Below are 13,175 nucleotides of genomic sequence, written 5' to 3'. Positions count from 1 at the left end.
CCCGGTAACATTCTAATCTGCTTTGGTTTTCGGTTATTTTGTTCCAATGTTCCAGGTAGGTTTCTTTGCATTGTTTAATGATTTGGTTCACTCGGATTGGTGTTTGGACGGCTGTGTTGGTCTGGGGCTGGTCAGGGTCCGGCTGAGTACTTAGTTTCAGTAGCAGCTGACTCAGGGGACTCTTTTCTGGGTTTAGCTCTTGGGTCTGAAAGGCTTTGAAATGAAGGGTGTCTGGGGAGCTAGATTTGAGGTGATTTAGGAAGTTTAGTGCTCGTTTTTGGATGTTTATTATCAGTGGGTATCTGCCTAGTTCGGCTCTGCATGCATTTGTTGGCGTTTTTCTTTGGGTGCGAAGGATGCTTCGGCAGAATTCTGCATGTAGGGCTTCTATTGTGTGTTTTTCCCATTTAGTGTAGCTTTGGTGATTTAGCGGGCCCCATACTTCACTACCGTACAGTGCAATGGGCAGGATTATGCTGTCAAAAATTTTGAGCCAGATTTTGATTGGGATTTGGATGTTGTAGAATTTTCTTTTTATTGCATATAGGGCTCTTCGGGCTTTTTCTTTTAGTGCATTCACTGCTATGCTGAAGCTCCCTGATGCTGTAATAGTTAGACCAAGGTAGGTGTAGCTCATAGTGTGTCCTATAGTGGTATCACTGAGGGTAAACTGGTATTTGTTTTCCTGACATCTGGGTCTTTTCTGAAAAATCATGATGTTGGTTTTCTTTAGATTTACTGTTAGAGCCCAATTTTGGCAGTATTTGTCGAGTAGGTCTAGTTGTTGCTGTAATCCCTGTTCTGTGGGAGACAGCAGAACCGGGTCTCTCTCGCTCTCTCGCTCTCTGGCAAGCTTCACTTGGGTTCTTTGGGCCACAGTGCCACCTGATGTTGGAAAGAGGTCATAGCAACACAACTGCAATGACTACTTTTACATATTGGGCCATAATAATTTGCTGTGGCAGGGCATCTAACGTCGCAGCGAGGGGAATAGGGCATTTGGGGCCTGAATGAACCGGGCAAGCGACTGTATAGCTCCATAATCAGACTGAAGGATTGTGAACTAAACAGCGCAAGGAGTGAGGAGGAAGTGTAAGTTCGAGTGTGTGAATTCAACATCAAATCAGGTACAGAGAGAGAGGGAAGGAAAGATTGGATTGAGAGCAAAAAGAGACAAAGTAAAAGTTTTAAAAAATTGATAGCGTTTCCCACATTACAACAGTGACTCCACTCCAAAAGTACTTCATTGGCTGTAAAGCGCTTTGAGACGTCTGGTGGTCGTGAAAGGCGCTATAGAAATGCAAGTCTATTTCTTTCTTTCTTTAGGTGTGTCTGTTTTTATATAAAGTATGTTTATATAATTGAATATTCTATCCAGCTTTCTTGAAGATGGTGACATTTTCCTGAATAATAGTGACTGCATTTCTGCATGGAATTGATGTTAGTACCCCGTCTGTGTCTGTGTCTGTGATTAAGTGGCTGCTCGGGTGTTACGACTGGGTAATCCCATTTTTTGAGGAATTGTGGCCTGTAGTGTCGTCTCCCTGTAAAACTGGCTCGTCATGGAGGCTGAATCACTTTCCTCTTAAAATAGCTGCCCACAATGATGTAGTGCAGAAAGGAGCCACCGAGCTATGCAGACTGGAAGGTACCGAGTTTGATCCCTAGCCTCTGTTGAACCCAGCCAGGCCAGAGGTACAGGCGCTACAATTGGACGCTGGACTGGGGAGGGGGCAATATCAGCTAGGATTCCAGTTTCTGTTGGGAAGTTTGCATGTGTGGAACCTCAGAGGACAAGATTGAGCTGAGCTGTGGTGCCCTGCCTCTTGTCAACTAGCTGGCTGATGCTGGCCATGTTTGCACATGAGGCATAGCTATCTGGGTGAGGTACTGAGAGGGAGCAATCGGCAATTTCCAAAAATTAATGACCGTGAATTCTCTTGTGATATTTTCATCATTTGGGTGAGTGTTTGTAAGAGTTGCTCACTTTCTCTGTCTGTGTGAGGGTGTGTGTGTGTGTTTAAATCTATTGTGACTTTTCTTGCAGGAAGTGGAGCCCAATTCCCCTGCTGCACTGGCTGGTCTGAGGCCATACACAGACTACATCATCGGAGCTGAAGCCATCCTCCGTGAGGTAGCTGCAAATTGTTTCCCTTTCCTCCTTGGGGAGGCCGATCGGATTTGTACATGTGAACCAGCAATCCACTAACGGTTAAGATTGCGATCCAGTGTCTATAGCCTTGTACGCAGACACTGAAATGCAAAAATACGTTCCTTGCTGAGCAAGCATTAAACTATAGCAAGTCTCTGATTTGCGAGCTAGTTGCTCAGTGCACCTTATTCAAGTCTCTCTACCAGGGTCAAGTTGTGAAATATTTCTCCTCATTACTGTGGCCTCTGCCTGTTGGGCCACTAAACTAGAGTTAGTCAATGCTCCCTGATGGCTCTGTGGGTATATACACTGGCTGGAGTGGCTTGAGTTATTGGCGGCAACCCTGCAGTATGAAGGGGCTGTTGGCTTTTGCTCTGAGGCATACGTACTGTGCTGGTATGTACTTGGGCTTTTGTACCCATATATTTAAATACACTTATCCCTGTAACTGTGTGTTGCACATGTCCTTATTTTACACATCTGATGCATAATATCGCAACCCAGCAGGGAGGGGAGAGACAAACTGGAGGTGATGGGTACAAATCCATGGGGTCTCCGTTTGGTTTTTCTTTGTTTTGGCTTCTTTCTTTCCGTATCCTTTCCGTTCGCCACACTTGTTATTTCTTGCATTTGTGTTTGATTTATTTTTCCAGATTAAATGAATTAATGACCAAAGATCATGACCACTTCTCTCCCCCCCCCCCCCCCCCCCCCCCAAAATCTCTTGCACTGACCTAGGAAAGCTGAGCTTTGTCCGCTCCTGATTTACCTGTGCTGCTTATACCATGCATGGTCTGGCAATGACCCATGTAACCCCCAAGGTAGTCAAACCATTACTGACCTTAGTGGTTAAAGTCCGTTTTTTAAAACCGTGCGCTACGTGGAGTAATGTTCCCTGTAATTTTTTTTTTGGTCCTTTTAAGGGGCTGCATGGGCAATTCAAAAGAATGGCGGCTGTGCGGGTTCCCTGGAGCGCTGCCCAGCCACGCCGCTTAAAGGTAACATTGATGTGGAGTACAGGAAACTTTCTGGTATCTGGCACGGACGGGACCGACGTGGTGCCGGTTCATCATCAATTCCGGATAACCGAACGCTATAGTAAAAGATACGGAGCTGAGAGCTCTGTATAAAGCAACAAACCCTGTGCTTAGCAACAGCTTCAGAACAATGGGCACAAGTTGCAAGCGTCTCTGTAGCTTAGCAACAGCTTCAGCTACACCCTTGCACAGCAACAAATGGAGTAAAAAAAAAGAGTAAAAAAAGTTACCTGAACCGACTCCTGAATTTTGCCGGTGGATAGAGCGTTCCGGTTATTTAGGGGCCGGTTAATCGAAAATTTCCTGTACTTCTCACCCAGACAGAGTGGTTGCTTTTTGAGTGCAAAAGTATTGGGGGGTGGGGGGAGGGGGAAGGATGGCCATTTATTGCGACTCTTTGTTAATGAACAGATTGTGTGGGGGGGTGGGTTTGAATTGGACCACTAACTTACCCATTTTTTTTTCTTTCTGTTCCAGTCTGAAGACTTGTTCTCTTTGATTGAATCTCACAACGGAAAACCGCTAAAGATCTATGTGTACAACACTGACACAGACAATTGTAGGGAGGTGATTATCACGCCTAACAGTGCATGGGGTGGAGAGGGCAGGTACGACAGGGTCAGATTTACCTTTTTAAATCGCCAGTATAATTTGTCAGTGCAGTTGCCTTCAGCTGAATGGTACCTGATCCAGCAGAGAATGCCAGTGCACCAAACCTCTTGTTGTATTATAGATGTTAGTCAAAACATTAAACAGGGTTTGATCTTCCTGAGATCTGTCGGTATTCATTTATTGGAGGTATCAGTTCGGTATGTAGGTATGACACAAATGATGGGCAGCTCTATTCTTGTGGAAAGTTTTGTTCACGTGTATCCACATTTTGTTTTTGTTTTTGCCAGCTAACTTCTTTTTCTTAAACGCATCCCTTTAGGCTACCTCAAACAGCAACTTCCAAAAATGCTCAAAACCCAAGTCATGTGATGCGACATGTTCAGCCCTTTTATTTTTAATGACGCACAGCCTGTACCCTTCCATTCCGGTATAACCTGAGTGCAGCCAACAACTGCTGTGTGGGGGGGATTTGAACTCCGGTCTCTGGATCATTAGTTCAGGACTCTGGATTACTAGTCCAGTAACATAACCACCCTGTGTATATGTGTTGGTCAATGCAAATCTGTTCTGCATCTGCAACATTGTGAAACATATGCTGGGGATGTAGTTGCACTGTGGATCCTTTCCCCTCTGGAACTGGGCAGTTGGAGGTGTTTTTCCAGTTGTGCCAACTGAATTGTTTGGCCAGTTTCAATCTAGTTTCCCGCCGGTCCAGAGCGCACAACCATCCATGGTTTGGTCCCAACTGCAAGTTTGGATCTAAAAAGCTGTGTTCTGAATCATTTGGGAATGCTCAATACTGGGCGCATGGACCAAAGCATGGAAACATTCCACTTTGCTTTCGTACCAAGATCCCTCCGCTTGGCGAGCCCAAGCAAGATTGGGTTATTACCCCCCCTTCCCCCCCCCCCCCCCCCCCCCCAAGCTCTGTACTTTCTAGATCGGAAAATTTCAGGTGATCTTGTGTGTGCAAACTGATGAGGCATGTGGTTTAAGTACTTTGCATATTCCTTTTTCTCTTCCAGCCTGGGCTGTGGGATTGGCTATGGATACCTGCACCGGATACCAATCCATAAGCATCTAACCGAGAGAAAGATAACGCCAGTTCTCCGAACCAGCCTGCCTTCGAGTCCTATGGTAAGCACTATGCAAGATGGGGCCTCTGCTAGTATCTGAGACGTTTAATCTCTCTGCCTCCAAGCAAGTAGAAAGTGGGGTGGTAATTTTATGGGTACTTTTTGGCGGTATGGTAATTTTTCAACTTGGCATTTCATCACTATTCTTCAAATGGGTTTTTCTGTAATCGGGCATTGTGTTCCTAATCATGTTCGGCTTTGACATGAGACTTAAACCAAAGCCTTGCCTGCCTTGGTTCAGGTGGATGTTTAAGATTCCATGACATCATTTGAAGAAGAGCAGGGAGTTCTCCTCAACCGTGACCACCAAAGCAGTTTAATTAGACACCCGTCCAGTTGCTGTTTGTGGGATTTTTGCTGTGCGCAAAATGGCTGCTGCGTTCGCCCGACATAAGCGTCCGTGCACTTCAATGTAATTCATTGTATGTGAAACGTTTGGTACATTAGAAGTGCTTGGGAGGGTCAGAATGGGCTGGGGATTGGATCAAACAGTGGGAGGTGTTGTTTAATGTAGGGAAATGCAAAGTCATGCAACTCTGGAAAGGGTGAATACAATGCGAGTACAAAATTTGAGAACAGTTTATAGGAAATGATACCAGATGGATCAGAGTTTAAGTGAAAAATGTTCTGAAACTGTCGCACAATAGTACTAATGAAGCACTGGTTCATTTGTGTATTCTGTACAATTATGAGGAACATCCTGGCTTGGGGGTTGTACAAAGCTAAAATGAGATTAGGTGTGTGAGTAATGAGGAAAGACTGAGGGTATTCAGGTTATTCCCATTTACGTTGTTGGGTGGATGGGGGGTGGTGGATGGTGGAGGGGGGGGGGGGGGGCGCGGGTGGCTACTTAGCGTTCACAATCTTGATGTCGTATTTGACCCCAAGATAAGCTTCCGACCACATATCTGCTCCATCACCAAGACTGCCTACTTCCACCTCCGTAACATCGCTCTTCTCTGCCCTGCCTCCGCTCATCTGCTAATGAAATCCTCATCCATGCCTTTGTTACCTCCAGACTTGACTATTCCAACCCTCTCCTGGCTGGCCTCCCATCATCCACCCTACATAAACTTGACCTCATCCAAAACTCTGCTGCCCATGTCCTAACTCGCACCAAGTCCTGTTCACCCATCACCCCTGTGCTTGCTGACCTACATTGGCTCCTGGTCAGGCAACGCCTCGATTTTAAAATTCTCATTCTTGTTTCCAAATCCCTCCATGGCCTCTCCCCTCTCTATCTATGTAACTTCCTCTAGCTCGACAACCCTCTTGAGATTTCTGCACTCCTCCAATTCTATATACCAACATACGAACAATGACGGACAGGTAAAGACCCTCTGGTCCATTGAGCCTGTCCCACACAATTGGGATACCTTGTGTATCACAACATACAACCTCCACCCCACCTGAAACCATGTGATCTCCTGGGAGAGGCAAAAACCCAGGCCAATTTGGGGGAAAATAAATTTGGGAAATTCCTCTCCGACTCATCTAGGTGATCAAAGCTAGTCCAGAAGATCACTTTGGCCCTGAATTCCCTGCAGTACCAATCTTCTGTCAGAGGTGATCTCCACCCCAGTCATAAACAGGTCCAGCTCTCGCTTGAAGGAATTCAGCGAATCAGCATCCACCGCACGAGACAGCAGCCTGTTCCAGAGGCCCACTATTCTCTGGGAAAAGAACCACCTCCCAACATCTAACCTAGATCGAGCCTTATACAACTTAGAGAGGACAAGGGGTCACAATTTTAATGTATTTAATTAGAACAAACTGGAACACAATCTATTCCTTCATTATCTTATAAACCTCAGTCAGATCTTCTCTAAAGTGTAGAGTCCCAACTCTTTTAGCCTATCTTGATAACAAAGATGCTTTAGACTGGGAATTAGTCCAGTGGCCCTCCTCTGCACCCTTTCCAAAACCTTAATATCACCCACCATGTGAGGAGACTGAAACTGGACACCGTATTCCAAGTGAGGCCTGTCTAAGGTCTTGTACAAGGACTCTTGTGAATCCCAGATTTTAATCGCTCCACCATTGGCGGCCGTGCCGTCTGCTACCTAGACCCCAAGCTCTGGAATTCCCTCCCTTAACCTCTTCACCTCTCTACACACCTCTCTCCTCCTCCTTTAAGAGGCTCCTTAAAACCAAGCTTTTGGTCATCTGTTCTAATATCTCCTTATGTGGCTCGGTGTCAAGTTTTGTTTGATAATCGCTCCTGTGAAGCGCCTTGGGATGTTTTACTCCGTTAAAGGCGCCATATAAATACAAGTTGTTGATGTTGGAGGTGATGTTGTTGAGATACTTAAGATCTTAAAGGGAATATATAACCAGGATTCCTGAATGATCAATATTAACACAACCTCTAGGAGACATAGTTTCAAGCTTAGATTTGAAAAGGTGAGCACAGTTACATTGGAACTTCTTCAGGGGGTGGTGAGCATAGAATAACCTACCTGGGGAAACAGCAGAAATGGAGATTAGTCTTAAATGTTAAGATTGTGTTGTATAAATACCTGGCAGACCAGATTATTGAAGTTTATCGGAGGTAAAGTGGAGTAAGACGACCTGTTGGATCTATCGATGTTAGCCTTGGCTCAGTGATGGCACCCTCGCCTCTGAGTCAGAAGGTTGTGGGTTCATACCCCACTTCAGGTAGTTGAGCACATGATCCAGGCTGACACTTCAGTGCAGTACTGAGGGAGTAAAGAGTGCTACATTGTCAGATGTGCTGTCTTTCAAATGAGATGCTAAACTGAGGTCCTCGGGTGGACACAAAAGATCCCATGGCATTATTAAGAGCAGGGGCATTCTGCCAGTGTCTTGGCTAATATTTATCCCTCAACCAACATCACTAAAACAGATTTATCTGGTCACTATCACATTGCTATTTGTGGGATCTTGCTGTGCGCAAATTGGCTACTTCGTTCCCGAACACTTAACCATGACTACACTTCAAAAGTGCCTGTAAAGTCCTGAGGTCGTGAACGGCGCTATATAAATGCACGTCTGTTCTTTCTACATGGAGATGGCTTTCTTCGGTCCTGTATAGTCCTCTGTTCCTGAGCACATTGATGCATTGGTATTATTGTGTCTAGTCGCCTGGAGCTTGCTTGATTGCCTTACGGAGTCGGGGGAGTTTTTCCTAAAATTGGCTACAGGTTTTATTTTTCCCCACGGCCATTGATTCACTCTAGTACCTAGACCAAGTGGCCATTCTTCCTGTGTAATCCTGGACAGTTGAGTGTGGGCAGGCTATTTGACTATGGGGGGAGGGTGAAGAGGCGAAATTACAGCTGAACCCCTCCTTAGCTCCTGAGTGCCGAGGCCAATTGTAATGCCCTTACTGCCAACCTGGCTGAGATTAACTAACTCAGCAGAGATTGAGAATCAAACTTGGCACCTTCTGGTCTACAGGACTGCGTAGCATGTTCCTTTTAACAATTGAGCCATTAGTGAGCTGTTACACTAGGGCTGACTCATTCCAGTGGGAGCTGATTGCAGTACATGTGTTTTGCCAGCACAGCGGACGTGGTTTGACTTTGCGAGGTTAGCTCCCTGTACTAATGCACACTGCCTGTGGAAAGGGGAGCTGCACTGCTGGTGAATTTAGTTTTGATGTCCTAGCAGAATGGAGGTCACAAGGAAAAGGACTGCTCTGTTTTGGATGGTGCCGTTGAGGTGTTGATCCAGGCCATGTAGTCAAAGAGGATTGCCCTCTTCAGAGCAGAGGGACGCCTTCCTATCGGGAACAATGTATGAAATGTGCAATAGCTTTCTGCGCTCAAAATGGTGCCAAGGCGCAAAATGCGATGCTCTGCGCATCAGCCAAGGAACGGCCCTAATCTTGCAGGGAATTGGGACCAAGGTATGGACTATGGATGCGAGGACCAAGTGGAACGAGGTCCTTCCCTGATCTGCCTACGGTATCAAAATGATATCTGGCAGTAATGGTTCTTCTAACCCATCCTGTTGGCTGTTTTCTCCATGTGCGTATACTGTGTGTGAAGTCCATACTGGTCAGGTGATTAACTGAAGCAGCTCCCATTGTTGTTTTCAAGAGGCAAAGGAACCAATGGGGAGTACAAGTGAGCCTTGGCAGTCATTCTGCCTGAAGCAAAATGTCCATTTTTATCCTCCCTTTCATGCTGCCATGTTAGTGATGACACATGTAGGGTTAAGTTCTAAAGTTTCTTTTCTTTGTAGGTTCCTCTTTCAGCTCCAAGTGCTCCTGCAATGAGTAACATGCCCTCAGGTCTGCCAAAGGAGCTGAGCGATCTCAGGCTGGGAACAACATCTCCTTCAGTCACAGGCACATTCACACCAGGTACTGGTAGAATTACTTTAATGGTGCATTTACGTCACAACTACTTCAGGAAGTGATTTCTGCAGTGCCAGCTCTAGGCCCCTGTGCTGCAGAAACCACCCCCCTTTTAAATTACAGGCAGATTTATACAGTACTGGACCGTGGGTACAACCACCAACAATGATGGCAGGGACATCCTACTCCACCGACACATGCCCTTTAACCGTTCATGCACTCCCTCCACCACCGGCGCACCTTGGCTACAGGATGCACTGGAGCAACTCGCTGAGGCTTCTTCAACAGCACCTCTCAAGCCCATGACCTCTACCACCTAGAAGGACAAGGGCAGCAGGTACATGGGAACACCACCACCTCCAAGTCACACAGCATCCTGACTTGGGCATATATCTCCATTCTTTCATCATCGCTGGGTAAAAATCCTGGCACTCTTTACCTAGCAGCACTGTGGGAGCACCGTCACATGGACTGCAGCAGTTCAAGAGGGCTCACTACCACCTTCTCAAGGCAACTAGGGATGGGCATAGGCATAGGAACAGGAGTAGGCCATTCAGCCTGTTCTGCCATTTGATTAGATTATGGCTGATCTGTATCTTAACTCTATTTACCCCCCGGGTTCCGTAACCCTTAATACCCTTGCCTAACAAAAATCTATCAATCTCAGTTTTGAAATTTTCAATTGACCCCCAGCCTCAACAGCTTTTTGGGGGGGAGAGTTCCAGATTTCCGCTACCCTTTGTGTGAAGAAGTGCTTCCTGACATCACCCCTGAATGGCCTGGCTCTGATTTTAAGGTTATGCCCCCTTGTTCTGGACTCCCCCCACCAGAGGAAATAGTTTCTCTCTATCTACCTTGTCGAATCCTTTCATCATCTTAAACACCTCGATTAGATCACCCCTTAACAAGCCTAGTCTATGCAGCCTGTCCTCATAATTGAACCCTTTTAGCCCCGGTATTGTTCAGTGCTGCACCCACTCCGCGGCCAATCTATCTTTCCTGAGGTGCGGTGCCCAGACTCTCTCACAACAAAGTGGATCGTATATCTCATCCCCACACAGCTCATGCTATTTTCTTTCAAACTCAGGGTGCAACCTACTCCTCTGCCCCCCACAGCATTGGCATCCAATTGGATTGCAACAGATCTGCTAAATCAGTAAATGAATTGGAAATCTCCGAAGACAGCGCTGGTCAACATTGGCCTGGAACATCTGGAAACATTAGTGGGGAATTGCCCGATTGTCCCAGGTGCTGGTTGCGCCAGCGGTTTTAGAGAGCGGCGCTTGGAAGAACTGGAAGCTTTACAGTGCTTGATGTGGAGAAGAGCGGAGGAACCTGGAGCAGGCACCTCCAGCAGCAGAACAGACGAGAGCCCTGGGACCGCGAGCCAGCAGCCGCAAGTGCACAGCCAGCCAGCCGTTAGTTTGCAGCCGCCGGTTCACAGCCAGCAAGCAGCAGCAGCCGCCAGATCGCAGCCAGTCTGCCGCAGAATGGGGGGGGGGCGGGTGGGCCGGGCCAGTGCGTGCCTCGAGTTACAGGGGCAGCGACGCCAGCTTTGGGAGCTAGGGTGGGCAGGGAGGGGAAGGGGAGCTCCCAGACTGGGAGCAGAAGAGCCAGTCGTGCTGGTATATTTTGCTTTTAAAGTTTGAGTGTTAATACAGAAGTATTGCAGGAGCAGTAAAAATTGTACAATACTGCCGTGTTAACTCTGTGACCTACTGTACCAGCACCGCTGTCTTCCCCCGCTCCCTATTCTGATGATGAATGCTGGTTGGGACTTCCCTGACTATCCCGGGTGCTGGTTGCGCATATGTGCTGGATCTATATGTGAGCGACTTCATGTGCGCATACATAGCTGTGACTTTGCCAGAGGCTGCTGCCGCCTCCACTGGCTGGGGAAGGTCCTGTACTGGGCGCACTTCAGCACTCCGCTTGCTGTGGTTTTAAACACAACATGGTTGCCTCTGACCGCAAGTATTTTTTTTTCTCGCTCTCAATTTTTGTGCCCATCAAAGTGAGGGATGCTAGTGCTGCAGCATGGAACACTCGTAGGCACTTTTGCCTTCCTGTTCGTGTCCCAGAGAAGTAGCTCTTGAAACGGAGACCCATGACCTCTGTGCTGCCCTTCCAGTTACACTACAGTACTTTTAAGAATGTCTATTCTTTTCACTTATATGATGGGGTATTAGTTAATATGTAGTGTAGTTATTGTAACCTTCCAGCAGGAAGTTAATGACAAAGCTTCAGATGACTAATGCTTAATTCAGAAAGGTAATATTTCACTTTTACTGAAAATCTTAATCTCAGACACGAACAAAATATCAGTTATATTTCAGTATTAGCGCTGTGATCATTCTTCAATGTAATCTCATGCAGCGAAGCGTTGCATTTGTCGAGGACAGCTGGCGACTAATTCCGAAGTGTATTGATGACACGTGAATATTTTTATCATTACCGTGTCTCCTTTTAAATTAAAACACTGCTTCAGGTTGAGTTTTCCCCGGTTATCTCTCAGACTTTCAATTTTATGTTCTGGGTTGAGAACCGTTTTTAAAATGTAATTAATTGTTGCTGGGTCAAAATCCTGGAACTCCCTCCCTAACAGCACTGTGGGAGTACCTTCACCACACGGACTGCAGCGGTTCAAGAAGGCGGCTCACCACCACCTTCTCGAGGGCAACTAGGGATGGGCAATAAATGCTGGCCTTGCCAGTGACGCCCACATTCTGTGAATTAATAAATGTTTTAAAAAAGCATTAAAAAAAAATATTCAAATGGTCATTCAGCAGCCTGGTAAGTAATTCTCCTGATCTTGGAGCATTTGTCTTGCATGTAATAAAAGATAAAATTGTCTTGTTGCAGTTGTTCTCTTTCCCACTTTGCTGCTCCTCCATTCGTCATTCAACCCTATTCCTTTGCTGATGATTCGACTCCACATTGATCAGCTTCCTCCAGATCGCCCGCCTTTGGTGCTCCTGAATTTCAGTCCTCTTGCATTGCAATGTCTGACTCACTTTTTAAAATAAATCTCTTCCTTCAGTAGAGCAGTCAAAATCTTGTTTCTTTTCATTCCTCGAAAGTCCGCTTCTTAATTCCTCAAAGTCTGTTTCTTCATGTTGTCTCTCTGGTCCAATTGACAGCTCCCACCTCTTACTTTTGACTCCATTCAGCGTTCTTTGACTCTGTCTGATCAGATCACAAATGTCATTCCCACGTCTGCTCAGTTGTCAAAGCTGTCTCCAAGAGGCTTGGTTTTCTCTTTCACACTGCGCACTTCTTTTCAACTTCAACAGCTCTTAATGTTTATAATATAAATCTTGCATCTGCATGCACTCCCTGTCTACTCTTTGCATTCGACTTTTATTCAGAATTTATAATGGAAACTGCCTACATTAACCTTGTCGGGCTGTAATTGCATCCTTCACTCAACAGTGGAGTCAATGCAGTGCCGCTACTGGCAGGATTCTGTAATTACAGTGTGACGAGCTTACATAAGCAGTTTCCATGATAAATATGGACATAGCAATTTATATTGGAAATATAAAATGGAATTACTGGGCCAACATTTTACATGTCAATAAAATGAAAAATTTAACAATTGCACGATTTGCCCCCTCGCATCTGCGACTGAGGGTCCAAGGAGGTGCATTGCGCAAGAGGTCATCGTCGTACGTATCCTCACACTGTTCCCTTTCGGGAACTGTATGAAGTGGTGGAAGGATTTCTGGCCACGTTAACGCTCCTTCCGTGACCATAACCATCTTCATATACTAGCCATTAGGGTGGTTAGTCCTATGGCGTGAGGGTTTTACGGGCTCCCACAACACATCTGAGTGGGGGGGGGGGCCACCCACACCCGCGGACACAAGTATCCCGCTGGAGGTCCACCCAGAATTTATAGTTGGAGCTCCGAC

General features: G+C 46.3%; 1 protein-coding gene across 1 annotated transcript in view; it reads left to right on the top strand.

The window, feature by feature from the left end:
* The window catches only part of LOC147096932 (Golgi reassembly-stacking protein 2-like), a 47,119-nt gene that overhangs the window by 21,705 nt on the left and 12,239 nt on the right, over positions 1-13,175 (top strand). The window contains exons 3-6 of the mRNA XM_085972513.1: positions 2,048-2,134; positions 3,667-3,797; positions 4,827-4,938; positions 9,147-9,267. Coding sequence (XP_085828639.1) covers positions 2,048-2,134; positions 3,667-3,797; positions 4,827-4,938; positions 9,147-9,267 — 451 coding nt within the window. The remainder of the gene's footprint in view (positions 1-2,047; positions 2,135-3,666; positions 3,798-4,826; positions 4,939-9,146; positions 9,268-13,175) is intronic.

Source organism: Somniosus microcephalus, chromosome 33 (assembly GCF_052327205.1).
Source record: "Somniosus microcephalus isolate GS21.2 chromosome 33, FLI_Smic_1.0, whole genome shotgun sequence".
Taxonomy (NCBI): domain Eukaryota; kingdom Metazoa; phylum Chordata; class Chondrichthyes; order Squaliformes; family Somniosidae; genus Somniosus; species Somniosus microcephalus.
This window is presented reverse-complemented; position numbering and strand designations above follow the sequence as displayed.